We start from the raw sequence: 27,815 nt of genomic DNA on the forward strand, positions 1-27,815 counted from the left end.
TTCAGCTTTGTAATTACAATGTTTCAAGGTTGGATATTCTTCAGATGAAATTTCACTGGGAAAAAAAATGAAGAGAAATGGAAACAGACAAATGAAAACACTCTGACATCATGTAAAGTCGGGAATGCACAGCTTTTCTGAAATGCTGCTACTGCATACCATGCCCATGAATATATAAGTAAATGGTTCTGCCCATGTGCAAGTAGATGGACAACAACAACAATGGCAACATCCAGAGTGTCGTGACTCCCAGACCATATTCTCCTGGGACTTGGTAATTCTATAGTTCAGAGTCACAGTCCACTAGTGGCCCTACATGCGAACCATGTCTTTTTCAGCTTCTCTGCGGTTTCAGTGGACATTGTTTTCAAAATGTTGCTGTGGATAATATTAAACCTCTCTGAAACAAAATGCAAAAACGATGCATTTATTTTCAATTGAAACGCTAGTGAGCTGTGATTGGTTGCTGCACCCAGATTAATTCTTGGATGGATGAAGACGATTTGGGAAAAACAAACAAAATTGTTAAGTCTATTTTTTATATCAGAATTCTGAGAAAAGATTGAAGGGATTAATTCATAAAACAATTCGTAATAGTTTATTTTCCCGTTGATAAGTATGAATATTATGTATCTTCCTGTGTGGCGTGTCGGACTACACCCATGATGGCTGCGACTGCGAGGACTACACTTCCCATCATGCTCCGCGGTTGGAGCTTGCGCCATATGTTTTGCTCGGCCCAGCTACGTGAGTGTCTGGGGCTGTTTGTTGTTGTTACATTAAGGCAGCGGAAAAACGAATTTAACCGAGCTGTTACAACCCCGAGCCCGTCGCATGAGGTAAGAAAGACACCGTGGTCAGCTGAGGTTTCTCTCCCCGCGCGTCGAGGCGTTGTCTGGAGCCAAAACACAACACTTTAATGAGTTGTTCAGCGGTATCTGTTAGCTAGCAACACACTCAGTCGAGCTAGCAGAGCAGCAAAACAAACCAAACCAAAAGTCAGATTATGAGTGCAGAGATATCACGTAGAGCAGTCTACACAGACTGAGTGTTTGTGTTTTAAATTCCCAATAGATTAGAGAAAACCAGCTAGTTGAAGGTGGTAGATATCACCTATATGAGTTTGTCTGCTATCGACCACTCATCAAATAGTGTCATTAAAAAATGACTGACTGATTAAACAATACACTTTGGTCCTTTTTTATGAAGTTTATCTAACAGCAGTGTTGTTTAACATGACCCTGAGACACATTCCAAGCTATGATAAGAAGCATAACAACATGAATATTTGTTAAACAAATAATGTAGCTTATGAAGTTCCCTCAGCTAGCTAATGACACAGCACTCTATAACACTTTCTTTTGGTTTTATAGCAACAACACAGTTAATTTGCATGTTTATTTCAGGAGGATTGTCTCCCAGATAGGAAGTTAATGTCTTATGTATGTATAATAAACCGTGCTGAATTATTTAATCTGTAATACTTTCCTAAGAACCATTCAGAGGTTCTACCATTGTTGGGAAATGTAGCATACATTGATCATTGAACGTGTGCCAAAGTGAAGTCTGGGATATATTTCATAAGTTAGATAATAATAACATACATTGAATCTTGTGGAGTGAGTTATAGGGATCATGGTGGTTTGAGCTGCCTGAAGGTCGAGGGGTGGGGGTGGGTGGGCAAGTATTGCTTCCAAGAGGCCTCATGAAATAGGGCTACTACCATAGGCTGACTTACGTTTTGCTCCAGGGAAGCGTCTCTCAACATGTAATAATTTTTTCTTTGAGTTTGATGAGCTGTCGTTGCTGTTCATCTTTTTTTTTCCAGCATGTTTGACTGAGTTCAATAAAGGAGTAATCAAGCCACCATACTTGCAGTGTAGCAATTGTTAGTTGTGACATGTACTAACTTTGTACCCTATGTAAGGCAGACACCTTTAAAAACCTGAGGGCCAGTCAGACACAGACACTGCAGTGACGTCTACTGTCAATAGATGTCTGCTTCTGTGTCTATCACTTTACACTGGGGAGCTTTACTAAATTTATTTAGAAGGGGACCGTGATGGTTGGATTGTCTTTTTTCATCACGACTGAACCTGCACTGACTATCCACAGGGTTTGCCTACAGATTTTTATCTGTCATTGTTTGTTTTATCAGTCATGGCAACATTTTTAAATGAAAATGCAAAACTTCCATTGCATGTTTTGGTGTCTGTTTACACGACAACGGTGCTCAGAGTCACTGAAAATGCATATTTTTGGAAATGCACCAAAATGCTGCTGCTGCACGTGTACACATGTGCATTCTGCTGTTTCCGTGTAAACAAACATGATTTTCACAACCTTGCCGTGCAAACGCAAAACTCCTCTGAAGCAAAAACACAAAAAGATACATAATCAGTTGAAACGTTGTGGTATAAACGAGGCCTTCATTTGCTCCAGGTTACTGGGTGAGCTCCTCCCTGCCATGAGAGCGGACCACCAGGTCACCAGCCCCCCCTCCTTCTGCAGTTGATGGATCTGCAGCTGGTCCAGAGATGACAGACAGCGTCAGGGCCTTCCTCCGCAATGTTGCGACGGTAAGCAGACACTCGCGGTTGAGTGTGGTGTATGGTATACGGAGACTGAAAGTGAAACACATTAACAACAACAAAGCTATTCAGCACCATTCTGTAACGTCACAGACGTCTGAGGGTTTCTATATTTGGGTGAACAAGATCGTAGTTGTTAAAGGTTTTATTGGCATACTGCAGCATATTTTAAGTTCATACAGTATGTTCCAGAAACATGCAGTCTCTTTACATTCAGGCTAACAGTCGGACTATTTTTAGATGTAAGAAGGACGAACACAAAAATATAGACCTTTGTTATGTGTAACTTCAATCCTGAAGTATCCAGAGATGAGAAACTTATCAAAATCTATCATCAATTTTCTCACTGTTTCAGTTTGGATTGACATATGTTTCCTTCATTCTTTCTTTTCATACCTCCGTTCTAGTTTTAGATTGCTATTAGGAATCGCTTTGTATCATTATGTGTTTAAAAGAGAGAGAAAAAGACTGAAAGCACAAACAGCACTGCTAAAAACGTCCATACAGTCATTCTCTAAACCACGGGTGTCAGATAAATTTTAGTTCAGCCCAATTTCTCCTTTAATGAGCCTGACCGGTAAAACAGGGTCTTAATAATCTTTGAATGTAAATTTTCACGGCGTTTTGTTTTGTTGTTGTTGTATTGAGTGGACATGATTGAAATTTCTTTTTTTCTCACTAATCCAAACAATTAGTATAGAAAATGACCACAACCAGCCAACTTCTCTCCAGTTAAACTGACACAGTGGCCTCTGGCCGACGTGTTTGAAGAGTAACGGGGCTTTTTTGTGTCTGTTTGTCCAGAACAAATGAGGATGGTTGAACTTCAGTCTCCATGTTTATCACCTTCATCTTTATCAGTCTGTACCCTCAGCTTGAACCCGACCCAGCTGTTCTCCGGCAGAGAACAAAGTTAACATTTCCAGTCTTTTCAGAGATTTTCTGTTGCAGGACTTGAAACGCACTTTCATATCAGACCGTGTACCATGAGTTCTCAACAGCATCAGGTTAACAGAGACGTTTTGGGTGTTCTCTTTTTCTCTGTCTGCGCTCTTCAGGGGATCAAGGACTCCATTTTGGGGATTGGAACGATCTCCAAGCTGGATGCCCGCATCCAGCAGAAAAGGGAAGAGCAGCGGAGGAGAAGGGCCAGCGGGGCCCTGGCACAGAGACGGGCACAGAGTGAGGAGCGCAAACCAGACAAGTAGGCCGCCACGAACGCTTGAGCCCTGCTTCGCTTTCTTACTGAGCCTGAGTCAAATGCGCTGAATCATTTATTCATGTGGTGGTAAATACTAAATGGAAAGCCTCTGATGAGGCAGGATGTGCTTATTTATCAGAAAACATGTGACGTTTTCACCATTTGGACGACTGGAATTCTCTGCCAATTCAACAAAGCTGATGTTAAATGGTTACTTGATCAAAGACAGCATGCGATTAAAATTCTGACACTGTCAGAAATTTGAGGTGATGGTGACTGCTGCTGCGACCTCTGTCAGCTAACAAGCCAGTAGAAATGCAGCATGACCGATCAGCACCACCCTGCACTTATTTCAAGCTCAAGTTGTCCTTCCTTTCTGAGCCATGACCTCGTCTATATTCTCCTCCTTTTTTCTCTCCAAACACAAAAATGCCCAAAGAGCGAGGGCTTCGATCATGTTTGGAAAGGATGATGGTGCACACTCATGACGTTTTATTCTTGTGCAATCACATCAAATCACGCACATCGAACGCTGTGATTCAGCGTAAGTTTTCCGATGCCAGTATCGGTGCATCCCTGCTTTAACACTGTTATAACATTATAAATGTCTCAGTATTATTAATCAGTGTTGTTCTGGAGTGTATTTATTTGAAATGACCTGAAATTGCATGAGTTGGTCTGACTCTGGTCAACTAAGGAACGTCCCGTTAAATGAAGTGTAAGTGTGAAGTGTAAGTTTCCTTCTAACCTTCACCTTCAGTTTGGTTTTCTGTTTCCTCTCACAGTGAACCCAAAGTAGCCAGCAGGATCTTCCAGTGCTGCGCCTGGAACGGAGGAGTGTTCTGGGTGAGCTGTGAAATCCTTTCTCTCTCTCTCTCTCTCTCATGTGACATTTAAACTTAGTCCTCTGTTTAGATTACTGTACTTCTATGTCTTCTAAAATTTGTTACACAAATGGATTTATTCGTCTTTGTTGTTAACTTGAAAACTGTCGGGTATTTAATACACAGCTGATCGGATGACCTTGAGTTGAAGAGTAATTGTTGTGTCTCTCCAGCTTAGTCTGTTTCTCTTCTACCGGGTGTTTATCCCACTGCTGCAGACTCTCACTGCAAAAATCATTGGTATGTATGTGACTGAATCTCATACAGTATCAGTAGAAGCCGTCTGCCAACAGAGCTGTTGTGTGGTGGCTTCAGGTGACCCCTCCCTCCACGGCAGTGTGTGGTCCTGGTTAGAGTTCATCCTGACCTCCGTCTTCAGCGCGCTCTGGGTTCTCCCCCTCTTCGTCCTCAGCAAGATAGTCAACGCCATCTGGTTCCAGGTCAGGCCCACCTTTCATGTTGGAGACGTTGCTGCACGGTTTCACATCAAACGCACACGCAGACATGGTTTACACACCGCGTTCACATGATGATGTATTTGGAAAGTTCCACCTCAGGAGCCGTTTTCAGTGGCTCTGAGTACCGTTGTCATGTATATAGCCTCCCAAAACACTGAGCTAAACCTTTATTATATTCAAATTAACAACAGGAAGTAATACTTGCAGCAGTAAGTTAAGTGTCAGAAAAGGATCATGGTTGTGATTTAGGAGACTGTAATAATTTGTAAGTTTTATTTATGTTTTGAATGGCATGTTTAGCTTCAGCATCACATCAGGAAGTTATCCCACGTGGACTGGGTATCATATCTTTAAACGGATGTCCCGGCATTCATCAGAGGAAACCCATTCAATAATAAATTTTGTCTGTAGGTTTTATTTTTTGGGCTTTTAAAAGATTTGAGGAGTTGATCCCTCGTTGCACCACTGAGCTCCAGACGCTCGCGTCTGTCTTGGTCTCACTGTGTGACTCAGGCGTCAGTAAGTTGTCTCCCTGTTGCAGGATATAGCCGACCTCGCCTTCGAAGTGTCCGGCTGTAAAGCTCAGCCTTTCCCCAGCGTCAGTAAGATCATCGCAGACATGCTGTTTAACCTCCTCCTCCAGGCACTCTTCCTCATTCAGGTACAGATTTATAGATCGAAGCCCTGTCCAACGACAGCTTCAATGAAAACATCCACCCTCTCTCCTCATGGATGTGTGTGTGTGTGTGTTTGTGTGGTCGTGCAGGGTATGATTGTGAGCCTCTTCCCCATCGATGCCATTGGTCAGATGGTCAGCCTCCTGCACATGTCTCTGCTCTACTCCCTGTACTGCTTTGAGTATCGCTGGTTCAACCATGGTGAGAGGCTCCGCCGTCTTCGGCACATCAGCTCTATCCTCTGGATTTCCTCGTGACACCCAGAGAGTCTGTCTGTTTCAGGCATCGAGATGCACCAACGGCTTTCCAACATCGAGAGGAACTGGCCTTATTACTTCGGCTTTGGTTTACCGATGGCTCTGCTGACTGCCTTGCCTTCCTCGTACATCATCAGGTTAGCCGATGCTGTGTTGATGATCTCCGACAGTACGAACACAATGCGGCAATTCAAGAAGAGGGAGAGCAATCCAGAGAATTGCTAATCAGGTCTGCCATGGTTTTTTTTTTCTTTGTCCACAGTGGCTGCTTGTTCTCCATCCTGTTCCCTCTGTTCATCATCAGCGCCAATGAGGCAAAGACGCCCACGAAGCTGTAGTAAGTGTCGCATTAACACACCTGTTAGCAGAACTCGGGCCGCTGGTCCCCCGGCGCCGCTCACCCGTCGCGTCTCTGCCCCTCCAGCCACTTCCAGCTGCGCCTCTTCTCTCTCGTCGTGCTGATCAGCAACAAACTTTTCCACAAGACGGTCCACCTGCAGTCGTCCCTCACCTCGTCCGCCTCGTCCGAGAGGCTGGCGTCGCCCCACACCTCCCCCAGCCGCCACAGACTGCTGCCCACCCAGTGACGGACGGCTTAAAGACGAAGGTGGTTTAAGTACGAAAGGGTTTACATGTTTTTATCTGATCTCGGGCTCTTTTCATTGACCAGACATGTTCGGTGTGACACAATAATCGACTGCCCTGTGCCTCACACTCAAAACACATTATATACTCGGCTCTAGACTTCCTGTCTTTTATGGTTTTTCTTTCTTTCTTTTTTTTTTTTTTTTTTGTATAATGTGCCATTTGAGTGACTCTCCTTTAATAAATTACAGCACAACAGATCATGTCGTTTAATATGTTTGAGCAAACTTGTGACTCGAGAAGGATTTATTTGACTTTTTATTTTTTTTTAAACTTGGATGAGACTTGTTTGGAAGCGAAGCACAGCTGGGGTTGACCTGCAGTACCGGTTTCGGACACGTTCTGCTGTCCGGGCAGATCCAGGAACAGTGATGTACACTTACAAAGGGAGGACTTTGTTTGTTTTGTTTTTTTTTTTAATGTTGGTTTTACACATTGAAAGCTGCTCAACAATAAAGAAATAAAAAGATTACTGACGTCCTGTAAAGGAAACCAAATCACTAAGTCACTCTTGTGTGTCGAGGAAAGTGTCGCTTGGTGTCTAATCCCAAATGGAAAAGTCCGACGTTGCTTCCGACACGGCGACGCCAGCGAAGGAAAAGCCGCCGAAGCCCTTGTCAGTAGCTGATAGTTGAGACGACACTGCCAAACTGCTGCATCTACGTTGTGCTTGTTTCACTTCAACGCTATGAGCTGAAAAAGAACGGGGTCAGACCGCTAACGCCTTCACTTCTTAACAGACGGGTGATCAGCCTCCACCTGCTTGCTCGAGGCCCCTCCCCCTCCTGCAGCGAGCTCATGCAAAAAGAAGCGATCCCCAAAGACGATTGGCTGTTTCTTTGTTTTCTGTGCTGTATATAATGTTAATACCTCCTGAATGTTGAGTCAGAAGCCTTCCACCAACACCACACAGCAAGCCCCTGGACCCCCCAAAACTCTGTCTCACGCCTCTGGTCTCCTGGCTGTGGAGCGAGGACGTGACTTTCGGACCGGTGTGCAATCTATTGTAAGACGAGTCTTTGTGCAGACTGATATTTGTGAGTGAGGTTTTGTAAAAGTAATACGTCTAATTTCAATAAAATTGGTCAGTATTCAGTATTTCATCACTTGTGTTTCGGATTTCTTCCGCTTGACATTTGAAACTCAGCCGTTGCATCGATGAAGAGCGTCAAGTCCGGGACTGGTGTGATTCTGTAGCTTGTAAAACACAAAATAAGATTTGCTGGTTGAAGACGAGGCAAATTTATCTGCTCAGATAGATGGCCCCCTGCAGAAACCGGAAAAACACCCACCGCTGCAGTTTGGGTTGCGCGGGCAGACCTGCAGGCATCCAGTTGGCATTCAGCGATGTAATTAGTCAAGAAAATAAGGAAATTAAAATAAATAAATAAATAAATAAATGAAAAGGTGTTTTGGAACTTGACTGGTAGCGTATATCTGTAAATGTGGTTGAAGTAACAAAGATCAAATGATGCAAACTCATTGGTATTTATGTGCAATAAGTCAGAAATGTACTGTAAAAAGTAATTAAAATAATTCCTTCAAGCAGTCTATCATCTTCCATCAACAACGTATTGGTCTAGATTTTTTTCTTTCAAACTGCGAGGTAGGGCTGGAACTACTTAAGTGGGCGGGGCTGGCCCATCAGTACTTCCGGTGCACGGTGTGGCGCCACCGAACTGTAAAAAACCCACTGAAACTAAAAACTCAACGGTTGCCATGGTGACCAGTTTCCTTATCACGCCTCTATGACACCACACTGATCTGTTGTGATGATGTCACAGAGGAAAGTGAATCAAAGTGACCTGAAGGTTAAACACAGCCGTCAGAGACTCATTCGACACTCGACCTGCAGCACAGTCAACACGAAGCAGCACAAACCTGTTATAGCCGATAAGAATTTGGGTGCCAAGATGAAGAAAGTTCAAGTAGGCAAAGCGACCATGACGACACGCCTCAGCCAGAAAGCCGACCAGCCGAGGTTCGAGGTGGACAATCTGAAAGCGTTGCTCAAAGCAACCGAGGCCGAGAACGCCGACCTCCGCCTGCACATACAACGAAAAGAGCAACACATCCAGAGCAGCATTGCAGAGATAATACAGCACGTGGAACAGGAAGTTACTAACTGTAACAACCACTGGGAAGCCCAGCTGAAGAGGAGAGGCAGATTGGTGATATCAGAGATGAAGGCACTTCAGGATGCGCACGACCAGCAGGTGAAGCAGCTCACTGCTGAAGTGAACATGCTGAGAAAGGCTCTAAACTCTCGCACCACCAAGGCTGCAAACCTGAAGACACAATTTCCTGCAACGAGCAATCACAGCAAGATGAAGACAGACGCTGGGAAGGCAACGTATGAGAAACGCAGAGAGCAACAGGCCAAACAGAGGGAAAAGCAGCGGAAGAAGGTGGATCAAAAGCTGGCAAAAATGCAGAAGAAGCATGACCGAAGGGTGGACGAACTCACCTCGGAGGTGAACGCCTTGAAAGAGGCCGTGAAAACCCAGGAGGCCGAGGCTCGATGCCTGAGAGAGGAGCTAGCTGAGAAGGAAGGGGAAGTCACCGAGCTGAGGATGGACAAAAGCATTGCTGAAAGCAAAGAGAACTGGACAAACCAGTGGAACATCAGAGAGAAGAAGCTGGCCGCAGAGAGGAGCGCTCTCTGCGCCAGTCACAAGAAGAAAGTGAAGCAGCTCACCCAGAGAATCTCCACAATGGAGAAGGCTCTGCTCAGCCAGCAGGAAAACGAGGCAGCCATCAAAAAGCAGCTGGAGGCGGAGCAGGAGCAGCTGAGGAGAAGCCTCATTTCATACCAGCGGAAGCTCGCTCAGTGCCAGGATGATCTGAAGAACTGCCAGCCCTTCCAGAAGTAGACGGGGGCTTCAAGAGTTGGAGCTTTCAAGAAAGTGTGAGAAAAAGCCAGCCTCATCACCAAAGATGACCAGAAGGAAAAAAAAAAAAGCCACGCAGCCGTAGAGGATCAGCTCCAATGTGAAGTCTCGGCAGAGGAGCAAACATTTCAGCAGACCTAAAAAAACAACAAAAAAAATTCCAGCATCAGTAAAATGAATTCATAATTCAAAGTAATTCAGTGTGTGAATTAAGGGTTCCTTCTTTAAAAAAATTATTCAATAAAAATAATAGAGTTCAGTAACTTCATGAATGGAATTGTATTAAACAGAAAGTGTTAAACATCTCACACTCATTAGTCAACACTTTTTTTTCTTTGCCACACAATTCCATATGTGTTCATTGACAGTTTTGACGCCTTCAGGGACATTCTGCAGTGTGAATCAGGGCCAAACAGTTCATTTTCAATAAGTTCACATGAGAAAAGAAACTGCACTGCAATCTAAATCACTCCAAAACCAGCCATTTATTTCCCAAGCTGTCCATTTAAAACACTCACACGATTTTCACAAAGCTTAAAGTTTCAGCAGATTCTGATTGCCTCAGGGAGACTTGTAATGATTTCAGAGACTCTTTGGGAGGAAAGCTTGTCTTGTATGCAGCACTGCTCTGTTAACTCTATATCAGCTAATTCATTTTAAGGTTTCACTTAATTCCAAAACAAACCTGAGTGAAATATTCAGATCATTTTCACCCATATGTGACAGATGTGGTGTTGATGAGGGGTCTTTTTTCTCATTTACTGTGGAGCTGTCCTGTGCTTAACTAATTCTTTAGTGAGTTAATGTTAAAGTTACAGATGTTCATTAAATACCATTAAGTCTAATCCAAAAATCACCACCGATGCTGGTTTTTGGAATCGCTGCACCCCAAGTCATCTACTGCCACATATTTTGATCTGTAGAAAACGTATGAACACCATTTCTGGGAATAATTCAAACCTGACGTATTGACATGTTTTATATTAAAGCGATTGCGCACATATAACTCAGGCGTGTTGGTGTGAAGCAGACTTCTTGGACACACGGGAGAACCCTGCTGATGAGCTGGATTTCCATAACCCCGGCGGAGGGGCACTCCCACGAGGCGGTGCGAGGTTCAGCCCAGCGTCATGTGCTCGTGCGCTGCTGTGAACTCAGCTCAGCCGCTGCCTGTGTGGCTGGAGGCTGTCGAACACACCACCGATGGTTGTCCTGAGGGTAAGGAATGTGCACAAACGGAAATATGCACTCATCTGCCTCTGCCTTGTTGGCTTCATCATGTACAGATATTTTAGGTGAGTGTGTGTTTTTTTTAATATCTCTTCATCAGAGTTGCCCTAATGTTGTTGCTATTCAACCATGTCAATCAGTCTCTTGTAAATAACTAGATATCATAGAATATAATAGCAGCAGCTTCATTGCGATGTATGAAGAATGATGGTTTCCATGTTAATGCATGGGAGTCTGGCTTGCCTCTCCATTGTGATGTGTTCTTGGCCCTGAGTGATTTTGTTTGTCTGCAAAGTTCCTGCGAGCACGAGACGCGGCGGACTCCTGAACAATAGCCAATGCTCTGCATTATGTGAGCGTCGCTTGCAAATAACCCCCGACCCATCCTCCAGCATGCCAGCCAAGGGCCGGAGGCTGAGCAGGAAGGTGGGCCTCGCCGCCAACACGTCCCAGTTCACCCTGGAAGGAGAGCCTTTCCGCATCCTTGGGGGGTCCATCCACTATTTCCGGGTGCCCAGGGCGTACTGGAGGGACCGTCTGCTGAAGATGAAGGCCTGCGGCGTCAACACCCTCACAACGTAGGACGGCTTGGTTTTAACAAGCCAGTTCATCACAGCGGGAATGTTAACCCAGGTTGCCGTGCATCCCTGCAGATTCGTGCCTTGGAGTCTGCACCAACCAGAGAGGGGGGCCTTTGATTTCAGCACTCAGCTGGATTTAGAGTAAGAAGTGTTGTCTCATTTGACTGCAATGCAAAACACTCACGCTTCATCGCCATGCAGTAGGGGTGGAAAATACTCCGGACCACAGCTGTAGCTGTACCAGCTCAAACAAGCAAACAGAAACAACCCGTATTGCCTGTGTGTAGGGAATACTTTGACTTTCTCATCTCATCAGAGCTCAGGGGAGAAGCCGGAGTCTCACCTGACAACAGCCACATCTCCACGGCAACAGCCATGTGCTGTGGTGAGACGGGTGTGGTGCGAGCACTTTCCACACATACAAGTGTTTTTTTCCTTTCTTGTTAATCTGATTCTGCCTCTGCACGTCACTGCTGTGTTGTTATACTCTCTTCTGACATGATCTGTTTCGGAGCCCCTCTGGAGATGAGACTTCACATCTTAAGGGGGTTTCTAAAAAAAATTGAACCTAAGCATGAGCTGAAGCTGCAGGTTTGTGCTGAAGCGTTCCCCCTCTGTCCCTCAGAGCCTACATCAGTCTGGCAGACGAACTGGGGTTGTGGGTGGTTTTACGTCCAGGGCCTTACATCTCCTCCGAGCTGGACCTGGGAGGACTGCCCAGGTAACGACGCTTCATTCTGCCGTCTGAGGATGAAAGACGTATATGTTCACGTCTTGTGCCTCCCCTTTAATGATTTAATTATAGTTAGGTAATGAGAGTAATAAAAAGCTGCAATAACAAAGATCAATTTTATAAGAACAGGAGTAGTTAATGCTACACAGTGAGAGCTGATGACTGTTTTTAATGCATGTTTTAAATTGCTGTCATTCTAACAAGATGTTTAATAGGGTAGAGTTTTGTGCTTGGTGTTTTCACTAGTAGTGTTTTTATTTCCGATTGCCCTCACCAAACTCAGACATCAATCAATCAATCAATCAATCAATCAATAACATGTTCACTACGGCCATACTGAAGTAGTAGTTCTGCACATGCTCAGTGGACAATAACAAGGGTTTCCTCCAGAGTGTCATGACTCCCAGTCCACATTCTCCTGGTCCTGGTCCTGGTCCTGGTCCTGGTCCTGGTCCCAGACCATGTTCTCCTGGACTTGGTAGTTTTAGAGTTGAGACTCACTGTAATACCAATTCAACTGGGGTGTTTGTCCTTATGAATGCCCGTGTGCTCGCCTTTGGTTTTCTCTTATATTGTTTCAGTCTTAACTTAGCAGATCTAAAAATTTAAGCTGCATTTGACCAAATACATTTTCTTTTTGTTGTTGTTGTTTCGTTTCTTTACAGTTGGCTTCTCCGAGACGGCAGCATGAAGCTGAGGACAACGCACCCAGGGTTCACTCAGGCCGTCAACGCTTACTTTGACAAACTCATACCGAAAATGGTTCCACTGCAGGTCACTTTTTAGAGAGATAGAATCATTAAAAGGCAGCGATTTATCCAACTTGTAAAACCCATGGAAAAATGTTCATGTGTCTTAGTTCAAGAAGGGAGGTCCCATCATCGCAGTGCAGGTGGAGAATGAATACGGCTCATATGCCAAGGACCAAAGCTACATGCTTTTCATCAAAGAGGTAAAGTCCAACATTTCCTTCAATGTAGACTTAAGATAACAAAACGTGATTGTATTCAATAAACGTGTAACATTATAATATGGAAGGTTATCTTTAAAGGCTCTACAATCAAGAGGAATCAGCGAGCTCTTACTCACATCAGACAACCACAATACATTGAAATCTGGGGGTGTGGAAGGAGGTACAGTAAGTTATGACCTTCGAGTAGCCTAAATATTTAATTGTCCAGTCTGACCTGCAAGAGGAATTTGAAAAGTTAGAAAATGAGAACAAAAACTTGATTTTTCAATGAAAGTATTTGATTATGGTGTTTTAGTGAGGGAGCTAACATAGTGCAGCACTGAGACCTGAGCTGAGATTTCTTATGAGCTGTACAGCTTCATTATCATCAGCATCAAACCAGACTGTGAGGCTGAATGTGCAAAAATGCGCATGAAGACTGCAAAGTGCAGCAAATAGAGGACTTGGTTCTGTGACATTTCACTGCATTTTGCACTAAGAGACATTAAATATGGACTCATTTTGAAACTTTACTTAATTGTCTTGGTGATTTTCAACTTCAAGGCTTATTGGGGCTTTACGTTGCCTCTGGACTACAGTGAGTTTCACACCCTAGACAAGCGGTGTCAAACTCATTTTAGTCCACATACTGTGCAGGCCAGTTTGTGGCACACTGTGCGTATGTGGACAAAATGTGGACATTTTCACAAAGTCAAAAAGTTAAGATTGAAAATAACTACAATCTCAACATTGAGTCCATTTTATTGATACTTTCTGGTTCAAAATACATTGAAACATCCAAAGTGTTTCTACTTTTTTTTTTTATTTTAAGTAAATTGCTGACAGTATAGCTTAAACACTAATGCTTGTTTACAAGAGCAGCTTCACCGATATCTCAGCTCAAGTCTCAGCGTTGTGTTGTGTCTGCTACTCTGAAGAAGTCTGTTCCAAACTCAATGTTTTCTTTGAAACTTTCACTTTTTTCTGGGTGGTCTGAAGGACCAGATTGGAGCCTCTTGTGGGCTGTTTTTGGCCCACGGACCTTGTGTTTTACACCCGTGCTCCAGACTCTTATCTCAACCTTTGACACCCCACCCCTGTAAACGTGAACTGTTCGAAACCTCTTGAACTCTTGAAAACCTCTTCAATGCTCCCTCCTGTCTTGTAGCCGTCCGGTCCCTGAAGCTGCAGAAGCTGAATCAGAGAGACATCCAGGATCTGATGGCCGTCCAGGTCTGTGTCTCTTTCCCTCACACACCCTCTCACTGTGTGTCACAGAGGACACAGACTGACTCCTCTCTACTCTAATTTTCAGCCTAACGGCCCCACCATGGTGATGGATTACTGGACCGGGTGGTACGACGTGTGGGGGGACCTCCACCATGTGCTGCCCCCTGAGGGTCAGGAGTGATGACGCTTTTCTTTTTACCTTTCTTTCAAGTAACATTTAATCCATTTAGTCTTCTTTTCAGGCAGGGTAAATGAGCACATGCAGAATCTCAAGCTGTTTTTAATACCCGCACACAACATTTCTATCCTACCATAGCAGTGTTTTGCATGACAAATGCTCAGTCATCAGCGGAACTTTGATTTGAATAAGTGACCTTAGCTCCAGTTAAACAGGTCAGCAGCAGTCCACAAAGGTTTCCGCTGCAGGATTCCAAACTGTAGTGGCGAGATATCTTACAAAAAAAAACTTTACCTCGCCACTTGTGCAGGACTCGAAGTTTCTGACGCGCAAAATCCACTCCAATTAAGAAAAAAGGGCAAAACGGATATAAAAACGATTTCCATTTATTAAACCATAAAGCCACAAAAATAACACAATCCGTTACTGAAAACTGCCAAAACCTAAGGAGTACAACAAAAAACTTTGACGCAACCAATCGGTCAGAAAACTGTAGCTCCTCGTCCTGCTCCAATTCACTGTATGACACTGCGCATGTGCCCCTGAACATGAATAAACCATGCGCCTCACGTGACCAACTGCAGGGCGTCAAAAGGAGCTTCACTAAGCAATTAAAAGCATAAATAATAAACACACGAAACAATACAAAATATGATCATGAACCTCTTTACAAAATATATTATTATTTTAAACAACTTCATTACTGTAATCAAATGCACGGAATGAACAGATTGTAAATGGCTCTAACATCCCGGCCCCTAATTGTGCCTGTGAACTACAAAACAATTACTCATTACAAGTTCTTAGAGCCATACAAGTAATATTTCTTCAAACAAACAACATATTGTCCATATAGGAACTTCGTCCTCCTTAAAACCAGAATAAATTGAGTAACAACAGGAACTCTTCAACAGTCTTTTTGGTGGATGTGTGCAAAAAAAAAACAAAAAAAAGAGAAAATGGAGTCAGAGGTTCCAGAACATGACTCACCGTTGGAGACCAGCCTTTACCGCTGTCTCTATTGTGACATGTAAAAGAAAGCTACATGTCAGCCTCAAGCAGCATACAGAGCTTGGAAACAGGCCGAAGAAGAACACTTGTGCTGGTCTTCACCTTCGCCTGTCGAACGTATCCTCTACTGTCCTCCAATGTTTCAATCACTCGACCCATAACCCATGAATTCCTCGGGGCTGTGTCATCAATGATAAGGACAATGTCACCTTCAGTGATATTCCGTTTTGGACAACACCACTTTTGCTTCTCTTGTAAAGTCAGCAAATACTCCTTGGTCCAGCGTCTCCAAAATAAATCACTCAGGTACTGGATCTGCCGCCACCTGCGTCTGGAGTAAATGTCACTCCTGTCGAAGACGCCTGGTGGTAATGGTGTTTTGGCTTTCAACAATAGCAGGTGATTTGGAGTTAAAGCTTCCACATCACTCAGATCACTGGAAACCTTTGTAATGGGACGGCTATTTAGGATCGCTTCAACTTCACATAGCAAGGTTTGCAGCCCTTCCTCATCAACTGTTTGCTGTTTCACAACTGAGTTGAGGACCTTCCTTATGGTTCGTATCTGCCGCTCCCAAATACCACCAAAATGTGACGCTGCAGGAGGATTGAACTTCCAAGTGATGCCTTTGGCTACCAAAGCGTCTTGAATCTTTGCACCATTCAAAGCTTGCACTGCCTCTCGCAGCTCACGTTCTGCACCTACGAGGTTTGTTCCATTGTCAGAACGAATCATCTTGACTTGCCCCCTGCGAGCAATGAATCTGCGCAGTGCATGAATACAGGAACTCGTGTCCAAAGAACTTGCAACCTCAATGTGCACTGCTCTCATTGTTAAACAGGTGAAAACCACACCATACTTCTTTATCATGGTCCGACCTCTTTTAATTTCAAAAGGACCAAAATAGTCCATGCCAACATTTGTGAATGGCGGCTCGTCAGGTACAAGTCTTTCACTGGGTAGATCTGCCATGATTTGACTTCCTGGTTTTCCACGCTGCCGTTTGCAGGTTACACATTTTGCCAGAACTGTCCGAATGACTGAATGTGCTCTTAATATCCAGAATTGCTGCCGCACCTTTGACAAAACATGATTTCTGCCGCTGTGTCCAAGATTTTCATGAACTGATATGAGAATGAGAGAAGTGATGTGCATATCTTTGGTTAAGATTGCAGGATGTTTTTGTTCTTCGTGCATTGCGGACTTATTCAACCTGCCACCAACTCTCAATATGCCATTCTGAATGACAGGTGACAGCTGATAAAGACAGCTGTCCTTTGGCATTAACTTTCCTTCCTGAAGCATGGTGATCTCTTTGTGGAATCTTTTAGCTTGACTGAAACGGACCACCTCCAACTCAGCTTCTGTAATGTCACTCACAGAGATGGACTGGCTGGGACATGAAACCTTGAAATCCGTCATTTGTTTCTCAAGCTCAATCCTTTGACTTTCTTCATCGAGTCTTCTTTCTTCAAGAGATGTTTTTACATCCTTTCTCTTTTGGGCAAAGAGCTTCAACATGCGTTTCAGTTTGAGGAACCATGCAATACCACGTTTAAGGCGATACCAACTCGAATAATGCTTAATGAGTTGGGAGGTTGCATCCATATTCTCACTGACACAAAGTGTACAAACAGAGACTTCTTTCACCTCTGGATCACAACTGAGGGGCTGAGTCATGCTGAGCGGGATATCTGGCCACTCAGATTTTGGCTTTGTCAGAAAGTCTGGACCCCTGATCCAGGTTTCTGCCTTTAGAAAGGCATTCATAGCAAGTCCTCTGGAAGCAAAATCTGCTGGATTGGCAGAGGAGTTCACAAAATTCCATTGAGACACCTTTGATTTGTCTCTTATTGCAGCAACTCGATTCGCAACAAATGTGTGGTACCTTGCACTCTCATTTCCGAGGTACTGAAGGACTGAAGTGCTGTCGGTCCAAAAGACAGACTCCTCCAGTTTAAGATCCAGTTCTTCTCTCACTACCATGTCCATTTTTGCTGCTACGACAGCAGCTGTGAGCTCAAGTCGAGGTATGGTAACTGGTTTCAGAGGCGCGACCCTGGCTTTTCCAATAACAAAAGCACTGTGTGTCTGGTTCTGCTTGTTTCTGGAGACCAGGTAGGTGACTGTACCATATCCCTTCTCACTTGCGTCCGCAAAGTGGTGCAGCTGTGCTGATATGGTCTCACCAAAGTTAGATGGTTTCAAACATCTCTCCACCTGAAACTCTGCCAAATGCTGCAATGTTGACACCCACTGTTCCCACTGTAGAGAGAGAGCTTCTGGCATGTTGTCATCCCAAGCATGCTTTGTTCTGCACAGCTCCTGCAGAATGTGCTTCACAGGAAGGATGAGTGGAGCCAGAATTCCAAGTGGATCATATACTGAACTCACCATTGAAAGCACTCCTCTCCTTGTCAGTGGCTTGTTCTGAATAATGACTCTGAACTTCAGCGTGTCTGACTCCACACACCACTGAACTCCCAAAGCCCTTTCAACAGGGAGTTGATCTTTTCTCATGTCCAGTTCCTTGATTTCCTTAGCCCAGTCATCCTCAGGTAATGACGCAAGCACAGTTCTGCTGTTGGAAATCCATTTAGTCAGCTTGAAGCCGCCTGAGTGGCATAAAGCCAGAAGATCTTGAATGAGAGCAACTGCCTGTTCCTCAGTGGCAACAGACTTGAGACAGTCGTCAACATAAAAGTTCTTCAGCACTGTGTTTCTTGCCTCTGAGCTGAAACTTTCCTGATTATCCTCAGCACACTTCCTTAATGCAAAATTTGCACAGCTTGGTGACGACGTTGCACCAAACAGATGAACCACCATGCGATATTCCTTCAGTTCCTGGCTAAGATCACCATGCGGCCACCATAGAAATCTGAGCATGTCTGTGTCTTCTTTGGGAACTTTGACCTGATAGAACATGCTTTCAATATCAGACATGAAGGCAACTGGCTCCTGCCTGAATCTTGTTAACACACCAATGAGGGAGCTGGTCAGGTCAGGACCTTGTAGCAAGCAGGAGTTCAAAGAAGTGCCTTGGTAAGAGGCCGCACAGTCAAACACCACTCGTAACTTGTGCTTTGTTGGGTGGTATACCCCATGATGCGGAATGTACCATCTCCGATCACAGTTTTCATCCACTTCTGTCTTGGGGACCTCCTCAGCGTATCCCTTTTCCAGCATTTCAGTCATGAATTTTTTGTATTCTTCATGAAACTTTTCATTTCTCAATAGTTTCTTCTTCAGGCTCACCATCCTCTGTACTGCAACAGCACGGTTGTTTGGGAATACAACATTTTTCTCCTTAAAGGGTAGACTGATGCTATAGTGGCCATCAATGAATGTCACCGACTGTGAAACAGAGTCCATGAATTTTCTGTCTTCACTAGACATCTCCAGTTTTCCAGTCAAATGGTGTTCAGGAAAGTCATACTTCATTTGCTGTTGAGTAAGATCCTCCAGCCTTGCAACTGAGATCTTATTCGCTGTAACCTCAGGCCATTCAGCATCACCTTTACAGTAGTTTCCCTCTCTGAACAAAGGTCCATTAATTGTCCAGCCAAGAACAGTTTTTATGGCATACGGACCATTTCCCATGCTATTAATCACCTTCCATGGTTCAAGCGCCTTTGGGACGTTTGCTCCAATCAGCAAACCAATTTCTGCATCAACTTGTTCAAGCTGAACCTCTTTCAAATATGGCCATTTGTCAACATCACTTTGTTTTGGAATGCTTTCTTGTTTGACTGGAATTTCTGCTTGTGAGAAAACTTGGGGGAGTTCCACAAACCCATTTCCCTCCAAACTGCTCACTTCAAGCCCCTTGACAATGTGCGTGTTGATTAACTCCTCCTTTCCCATGGTGCGGAGCAATATGTTGCCATTTTTTCCTGTTACCTTTAGGTCTTTCATCAGCTGCTCTGTGCAGAATGTTCCGGTGCTGCCTGGATCCAAGAATGCATAGGTTACAACTGTCCTATTACCTTTTATGCACCTGACCTTCACTGGCACAATAGAAACTGCACAGGATGCTTCTCCGGCCCCAGTGTAACCACAAGTTTCACTATCAGTTGGAATCAGTGAATGTGCTGCCTGTGGCTGGCTATTCTCTCTTTCACCACCAGGGGGTGGTGCTACCTCCTTGTTCAAGTGCAGAATGGTAGGATGCTTCAGAGAGCATGTTTGACATGTAAGCCTTTGCTGACAGCCTTTGCTCAAATGCCCCCGTGACAAACATCCAAAGCACAGCCCATTCGTTTTGAGAAACTCCAGTTTTTCTTTGTGAGGTTTTTCTTTGAGAAATCTGCATACATCCACATTATGGCCTACTTTATGGCAGAAGAGACACTGTTTTTTGCTTGTGAAGTCAGTGTTTTCTTTAGCTGTTTTGACCTGATCTGTGGTTTTTGACACTGGTGTTACATCCATAGCAAAGATGTTTTTCTTCTCTTTTACTCTTATTGTGTTTTCCTTTCTTGGGTTAGGCTTACTACCATCCCTGAATGAGGCAGTATCCTGTATGTTGCCAAACAATGGATGAGAAGCAATTTTTGCTTGTTTGTCCACAAAACTAACCAAATCAGCAAACCTAGCTCTCATTCCGGTTCTTTCCTGGATGTCACAAGCAACCCCCCTCCACTTGTCTCTTAATTTGAAGGGAAGTTTGGAGATGACTGCCCTCATATTGGTGGGACTATCCATTTCCTCGATGTACTCCATGCTGTCTACTGTATTACAACAACTAGCGAGGAACACAGCAAATGCAGTGAGAGCTTCTCCATCTTCTGACCTAATGACAGGCCAATTCAGTGCTCTTTCAATGTAAGTAGAAGCAATGGTGTAGTCATTTCCAAAATGCTTGTTCAAAAGCTTCTTGGCTTCTGTATAGCCTCTGTTTGGATCCATATACGCACAACTCCGGACTAGAACTTTTGGTCTGCCGCGGGTGTATTGCTCAAGAAAATGCAACCTGTCTCTGTTGCTGTCTGTTCTTTCCTCAATTCCATGCTCAAAGGCTTTCATAAAGAAACCAAACTCTAAAGGATCTCCATCAAAGATGGGAATATCCAATCGCGGGAGAGTAGACACCTTCTGTTGCTTGACTAGAAGTTCTGTGATTTCATTTTGATGCTGCATGACACTCAGTAAATCCCCAATATTAGCAACTTTGTTTTGTCCTGTACTGGGATGTCCATGTGAATCTGTATCTGGCCGAGTGTTTCTGTTCACAGTATTTGAACCCATTTGAGATGCAGCATTTTGCATAATGTCTGGCCCCGTGGAGGTATTGAAATCTCTATTTGGATTTGGCTGCACAGATCTGATGCTGCCCTCATACCCTCGGCGTGCAGCATTTAGATAAGCAACCATTCCATCCACAGGTTCTGCAGAAGCACTACGAGCTGGCTCCTTTACAGTTAACACCTCAAGCTTTGCATCAGCCTCAGCAATTTGTGTTTTCAGCTCCAGTTCCTCTTTTCTTGCCTTAAGTGCTGCCTCCTCTTTCTCAAGCTCTTGTTTCAATTTCAACGCATCAGCACGTGCTAGTAAAGCCGCCTTCTGAGCTTCCACCTTGAGCCTGGCAGAGGATGTAGTAGAAGACACACTTGAAGATGCCACAGCAGATACATTGCCACTCTTTTTTTTGCCATGTTTAGACGACATCAATGAAGCACTGTCTGTTGGCTCAATTTCTTCATCAGCCGCTTTAGCTTCTTCAGACCTCCTTTTAACTTCATCCAGCCAACTGTTCACTTTCTCCACAAAGGTTTTCAGGTACATGACCTTTGGCTGAAACCACTGCTCCTGATCACTGAGCAGTTCCTCATCATTAAGATGTCCTTTAATGCTGTTATTCACTGCACAGAACTCCATATAAGCATTTGCAAAATCATTTAGTTTTGCAGCCACCTTGTCAGCATTATCATCATCCTCCATAAGAACTTCAATTTGCTTTATTCCTTTTGTAAGACAGCCCAACCTAGCTTTCCTTGTTCCTTTAAGCTGGTTAAGCTTCTCCTCCAATGCTTTATGAGTAAGCTTCAACACTCTTTTTGCATCTTGTTCCATCTCTGATTGCTCCATGTTAAGTGCTTTGCCAAAATCTCCATGCACCTTTAGCAATGTATTGATGAAAGTCACTCATAATTATCCAATAACTGTAACTGAAGCTCTTGTTCTTCCATACCTGAAGGTTTGCTCACTTCTTGTGACGATCCATTTTGGTCCCGATCCAACAGATGGCCTTAATAATCCAGCAGCGGCATTTTTTCCAAGTTTCCATTTCTCCCGATCATTTGCAAGCAGCGCAGCATGTATCCAATTAAGCCCATGTCCTTTCTTGATAAATCCTCTTGCTCTGGAGTAGTTTTCTGACAAATGTAGTGGCGAGATATCTTACAAAAAAAAACTTTACCTCGCCACTTGTGCAGGACTCGAAGTTTCTGACGCGCAAAATCCACTCCAATTAAGAAAAAAGGGCAAAACGGATATAAAAACGATTTCCATTTATTAAACCATAAAGCCACAAAAATAACACAATCCGTTACTGAAAACTGCCAAAACCTAAGGAGTACAACAAAAAACTTTGACGCAACCAATCGGTCAGAAAACTGTAGCTCCTCGTCCTGCTCCAATTCACTGTATGACACTGCGCATGTGCCCCTGAACATGAATAAACCATGCGCCTCACGTGACCAACTGCAGGGCGTCAAAAGGAGCTTCACTAAGCAATTAAAAGCATAAATAATAAACACACGAAACAATACAAAATATGATCATGAACCTCTTTACAAAATATATTATTATTTTAAACAACTTCATTACTGTAATCAAATGCACGGAATGAACAGATTGTAAATGGCTCTAACACAAACCAAAGTTAAAGGCTTAAAGATCGCACTGCTTTTACCGTGTGACCATTTTCGTGCTTTTTGTCAGATATGGTGTCCACCGTAAGGGAGATTCTGAGGAGAGGCATGTCTGTCAACTTGTACATGTTTCACGGAGGATCCAGCTTTGGATTCATGAGCGGCGCCCTGTCTGATCCTTCCTACAGAGCATTAGTCCCCAGCTACGGTTGGTTCCCATTTGAAGAATGATGCTCTGCCATTGCAGAGCCAATAAGGAGTCCTGCATGTATTGTTTTTTTTTAACAGTATTGACTTTCACAGCCAGCAGATGGCAGTGCACAATAGTTAACCTCCAGCTTTTTGTTCTGCAGATTATGACGCTCCATTGACCGAAGCTGGGGAATACTCCCCCAAGTATCACCTCCTGAGGGATCTGCTCTCTCGATACAACAGTGAGTTGAACACACGGACACACAGCGATTGACCTTTACCCTCTGATTGGCTTTAATCTCTCTGGGCAGGAGGGGACCCTTTCCCTGACATGCCTGCTCTGCACTACAGGGAGGCCTATGAACCAGCGATTACCTACCATCACCTGTCCTTATGGGAGGCTTTGAGTTTCACTGAGGAAGTATGGAGGATTATATGTAAGTTATCTGTTATAAAAAGAGATTTCAGTAATTATTCACGTCTCTCTGCAGCCAATCAAGTCAGAGAAGCCCGTCAGCATGGAGAATCTACCCGTGAACAACAGAAATGGCCAGTCATATGGCTACACCCTGTATGAGACTAAGATCAGTCGTGGAGGACTGCTGAAGTCCGGAGACAATGTTCGAGACCGTGCCCTGGTGAGTCCTTTCCCCTGCACATGATGGCATGACCTCTCACCTTTCTGACCTGCTGACAGTCAAGGCAGTTGCCTCGTATTAGATGATAAATCTATTCGTTGCACAAACTGCAATCCTAAATGTGTTTAATGGACCTGACATTAAAGTTGAAAGAAGGTTTTTGACAATGCAGACATTTTGCAAATATTTAGAAAGTTGAAACTAAAAATCTATGTAGCAAAGTTGAGCTTATGTGTTTCATTCCATGTTATAATATCTTGATCATTTTTGCCCCAGGTGTTTGTAGACAGAGTCTACATCGGCCTTTTCAAGCGCCAGAGCCTGGAGCTGGCGGTCCCTGATGGTAAGGTATGGCATCACACGCCAATGATTTAATGGCCGAAACGGATGCTGATGCGTCGGCTGTTTGGATTCAAAAGCCATAAAAGTGATCGACCCCTGCAGGAACGGCGTACGTTGAGTTTATTGGTGGAGAACTGCGGCCGCGTTCACCAGGGAAGAGACCTTGACAAGCAACATAAGGGTGATTGACAGAAGAAGAAAAAAAACGAAACGATTTCTGTGTTATGCCTGCTATGAAATCACTCAAGCACACAGCTGGTTGTTCACAAGCTAAATTTGATTTGTTTTCCTGCAGGACTAGTGGGAGACATTTTATTAAACAATGTCCCCTTGCGGGATTTTACAATATACAGCCTGGATATGAAACCCAGCTTTATTGATAGGTTTGTATGCCTGATTGAATCAGAAAGCGTGCAACCTTCATTTCTCTGCAGCAGTGTGTGAAATGTCCTATTCTCAGTCTTTACCAGGCACCTTGGAAAAGTCTTCCTGAAAATCCCGTGTTTCCTGGGTTTTTCATGGGAAGGCTGTTTGCATATGGATATCCCAGCGACACGTTCATGAAGCTGCCGGTGAGTGAAATGAAACATGAAGAGTCATTCAGAGTGGAAACTAGTTTTCATCAACCATGTAAAACATGGTGAGATGAAAAACAGAAACAGAAGGAGAGAGATGAGGATGGACAGTTTTCCAAATTCTTCTGAGATCAAGTTTTTTTTTAAAAATATTTTTACATTTTGTCTTGATTACAATGTTTTCATGAACTAATTATCAGCACATTTCATATCAAAGAATGACCTCTCTCGCAGTGTTTTAAGAGCTTTCTGTTTGTTTTTCTTGCCAGTATTTGCCATTTTCATCTGCATCAAACATGCACCAAATGTGATAACATTCAGGAGAAAACGCAGTTCTTGATCATGGCTCAGGGTTTTCTTTGTTTATTAACATAATTCAAAAAGTGGTTGACTGTTCCAAATCCACACTATTGAAGTTGAAATGAAGACCTGTTGAGGACGTGTCCTGCTGCTTCGTCATCTCTTTGTCAGCCCCGTTTACACATTAACATTAATTTTCAAGTAAAAATTTCAACCTTTTGTAGTCAAAGTCACTGAAAATCAGACTTTTTCAAAACATGTCCAACTCCGTAGAAGTCACCTTTTTTTTTTTTTTTTTTTTTGCCTTTTCTTTTTGTTTGAAGAGAAGTATTCAACAATGACTGATTTGTGTGTGTGTGTAGGGCTGGGAAAAGGGCGTTGTGTTTATCAACGGTCTGAATCTGGGCCGGTACTGGTCCATCGGCCCTCAGCAGGCTCTGTACCTCCCAGGCCCGTTCCTCAACAGTGGAATCAATCAGGTACGACCGCTTTCTCATTTCTTTGTTGATGTCTGATAATATGCTGAGATTGAGGCCATTCTGTGATGAGAAATCTCCTGGTGTTGTCTTCCTTTGTCTTTTAAATCAAAACCAGGTCCTTGTGTTTGAGGAGCAGGAGGGAGACTTCAAGGTCCACTTCGAGGACATGCCAGACCTCGGCATGGCAGCAGACATTCAGTGACCATCATCCACAAACACTGGAATTTAGTTTAGTTTTATTATTTTAAATCATACCCTCGCCTTCAAGGTTTAGTACCGGTATTTCAAAAACAAAATTTGAAAGTGGAACAGTTCTTAGCTGCAGAAAATCCTGTCTTATGAGACAGTAGTAGTGATACATGTAGATTGTTGGAGCCAAAAGTAGCACAACAAATAGTATATATATATATACTTAGTTTAATACCTTTCTCTGAATGAGGTAACTTCAGAGATAACTCTGGATTTTCTGTTCTGTGACGCTGCTTCTCATCGGGGTAAATCACCCAGCAACTTCCTCTGAACAGCTAACCAGCCCCAGAGCAGGTTATGTTCTGGATCAGTATAAAAGAGTTGTGTTTTTTAAAGGAGAGATACAATCCTTTGGCATTAAAAGAGAGAAAAAAAAAACCTTGTCACTGACATTCGAAGATTTTTGTTCTTGCTTTTCTCTTGTTCCCACATCTGTTCAACTCCACAAGGATTAGATCTGAAATAATGAGGTTCATAAATGTCATGACCAACGGTGGACTCAAAGACAGACTCAGGCTTCAGTAGTTCTCAAAGCGTTTATTAAGAACCAGCCGACAAGCACAGAGATCCAAAGGGCAAAGGCAGAAGATTAGTTAAGGTCATAAACAGGTACGAAACACTGGTAATCCAAAACACACAGGTAGCACGAGGAGTCGTGGGATGACGGTTAAGGTAAGGACATCTGGCAACGGGGAGACAGACAGGGGAGCTTAAATAAACACGGGAGGAGGAGGAGATGAGACGCAATAGGATGATTGGAAGATTGGTACAGGGAGGTGAGGTGAGGTGAGGTGAGGTACAGAGGGAGGACAGGATACATGAAGGAAGAGCAACACACAAGAGAATCAAGAATGCATGGCAGGGTCCGGAGGATCCCTGACAGAACCCTGGCATCTGGCTTTATGTTTTTTTTTTGTCTGGTTTCTAGGATAAAGTGAAGCTGGAGCCCCAGACGAAGCGGTGGTAAAAGTAGAATCGCTGGAGCTCCTTCTTGTTGGTGGGTGTGGGCCACTCTCTGACTGCCCTCGCCTACTCCGGATCCATGCCGGGAGTTGAGATCAGCAGAGAAAATAAGAATATCATCCAGGCTCAGAAAAACACAGATGTTGAGCAGGTCCCACTGGACGTTGTTTACCAGGCCCTGGAAGACAGGAGTTAATCTGAACGGTATCACCAGACACTCAAAGTGGCCGGAGGGGTTGTTAAATTCCGTCTTCCACTCGTCTCCCTCCCTGATGCGAACCAGGTGATGCGCATTGCAGAGGTCCAGCTTGGTGAAGATCTTGCCTCCCTGCCAGACCTTGAAGGCGGAAGAGTTCAAAGGGAGAGGTTTCTGATTCTTTTTTTTTTGTAATTCAAGTTTTTATTTCTTTTTCACAGCTTAGAACAAGACAAACAAAAACAGACAGCAGTGAACAATACAAAATGTGGCCAAACTAACATACAAAATGAGTACTTCACCGTATCTAAAATGGTTAAGATGTTTCAAAAATCTGAGCCCAGGATTCAACAAAGTTATCCATGTCATTATTCACTCTAGCCAATAATTTTTCATATGTTACAATTTTCTGCATATTTTCTTTCCACTTACTAAACTCTGGAGCAGAAGGATTCTTCCACACACTCAAGATTACCCGAGCTGCTGTAATTATCCCCACTTTTACAACCACATATTTACATTTAGATATACCTGGAATTACTGATTTATCCCCCAACAGACATAATTTTGGTGACCTTGGCACCGTCATCCCAGTCCACGCCCCTATCTGAAGTAAAACTTTTTCCCAAAAAGGATAAACCTTGTTGCATTCCCAAATAGCATGCATAAAAGTTCCAGTAGCGGAATGACATTTCCAGCAGTTATCATTTTGCAGGTTTCTGATTCTTAACTGTTATTTGGTTCAGTCCATGGTAATCAATGCACAAACACAGAGTCCATTCTTCTTCTGGACAAAGATCTATGGGACAATCATTAACCTGGTGAGGAGGCAGTGCAGTGGCCTGGGTCTTACTGAAGACCTCCTTGAGGTCCCAATAGGCTCATGGAACACAGGAGAGATCAGGAAGTGCCTCCCCAGACTGGACATTGGGGAGGGTGGTACTCTGAGAGAAGTGTCCCTGATGGATCAAATGTTGCCTGTGGACCACTTCCGCAGCCACAGGTACCCCAAAATGAACGGCATGGAGCGAGTCTTTTATAAATCAAAAAAATTGCTTTTTTCTTTTAAAAAATAAAAATCCCTGTGAGTAATATCTTCAATTCATGTAAGATGTCACCTTCTCATTGATTACCCTAAATTAATCAACAGTTTGCCAGTAAAAGTATTTTCATCTGTTTTGATTCATGAATAGGACTTGATCTTACAAAGCCTACATATCAGCACACTTCTTGCCAGAGACTGCTTTCGATTGTGTTAACAGACTGAGGCCAACCCTTGACACATCTTCAGTTTGTGTACATCAACTTCATTGAGTGTTTTGGCCATTTATTGCAACACATTCTCTGTTGTGGAAGACCTACCACAGGTTGAACAGACCTGGGTGTGCGTCGACAGGTGGTTCCTACTCCTGTCACCTTGGGGCCCAGACAGGATCCTTTCTCTTCATCCTCAGCCAGTGACCGCTTCTTTCTGGTGAATTGGCCAGGGT

General features: G+C 43.7%; 2 protein-coding genes across 2 annotated transcripts; both read left to right on the top strand.

Annotated features, from left to right (window-relative positions):
- The first annotated feature begins 736 nt into the window (after positions 1–736).
- On the top strand, positions 737–7,814 carry ei24 (EI24 autophagy associated transmembrane protein). The gene is made up of 11 exons (XM_030101644.1): positions 737–839; positions 2,443–2,579; positions 3,650–3,795; positions 4,578–4,638; positions 4,850–4,916; positions 4,992–5,116; positions 5,676–5,795; positions 5,901–6,012; positions 6,094–6,205; positions 6,331–6,405; positions 6,493–7,814. Exons 2-11 carry the CDS (start codon positions 2,538–2,540, stop codon positions 6,653–6,655), a joined length of 1,023 nt encoding a protein of 340 aa, XP_029957504.1. The 5' UTR covers positions 737–839; positions 2,443–2,537; the 3' UTR covers positions 6,656–7,814.
- Positions 7,815–10,807: 2,993 nt separating this feature from the next.
- Positions 10,808–25,119, top strand: LOC115395658 (beta-galactosidase-1-like protein 2). Its single transcript, XM_030101288.1, has 19 exons — positions 10,808–10,901; positions 11,217–11,412; positions 11,488–11,556; positions 12,041–12,136; positions 12,814–12,922; positions 13,008–13,100; positions 13,200–13,281; positions 14,269–14,333; positions 14,416–14,500; positions 22,462–22,599; positions 22,745–22,825; positions 22,895–23,004; positions 23,075–23,221; positions 23,498–23,569; positions 23,666–23,744; positions 23,859–23,946; positions 24,024–24,135; positions 24,801–24,917; positions 25,033–25,119. The coding sequence occupies exons 1-19, from the start codon at positions 10,808–10,810 to the stop codon at positions 25,117–25,119; spliced, it is 1,920 nt and encodes a 639-aa protein (XP_029957148.1).
- The last annotated feature ends 2,696 nt before the right edge of the window (positions 25,120–27,815 follow it).

This window comes from Salarias fasciatus, chromosome 10 (assembly GCF_902148845.1).
Source record: "Salarias fasciatus chromosome 10, fSalaFa1.1, whole genome shotgun sequence".
Taxonomy (NCBI): Eukaryota; Metazoa; Chordata; class Actinopteri; order Blenniiformes; family Blenniidae; genus Salarias; species Salarias fasciatus.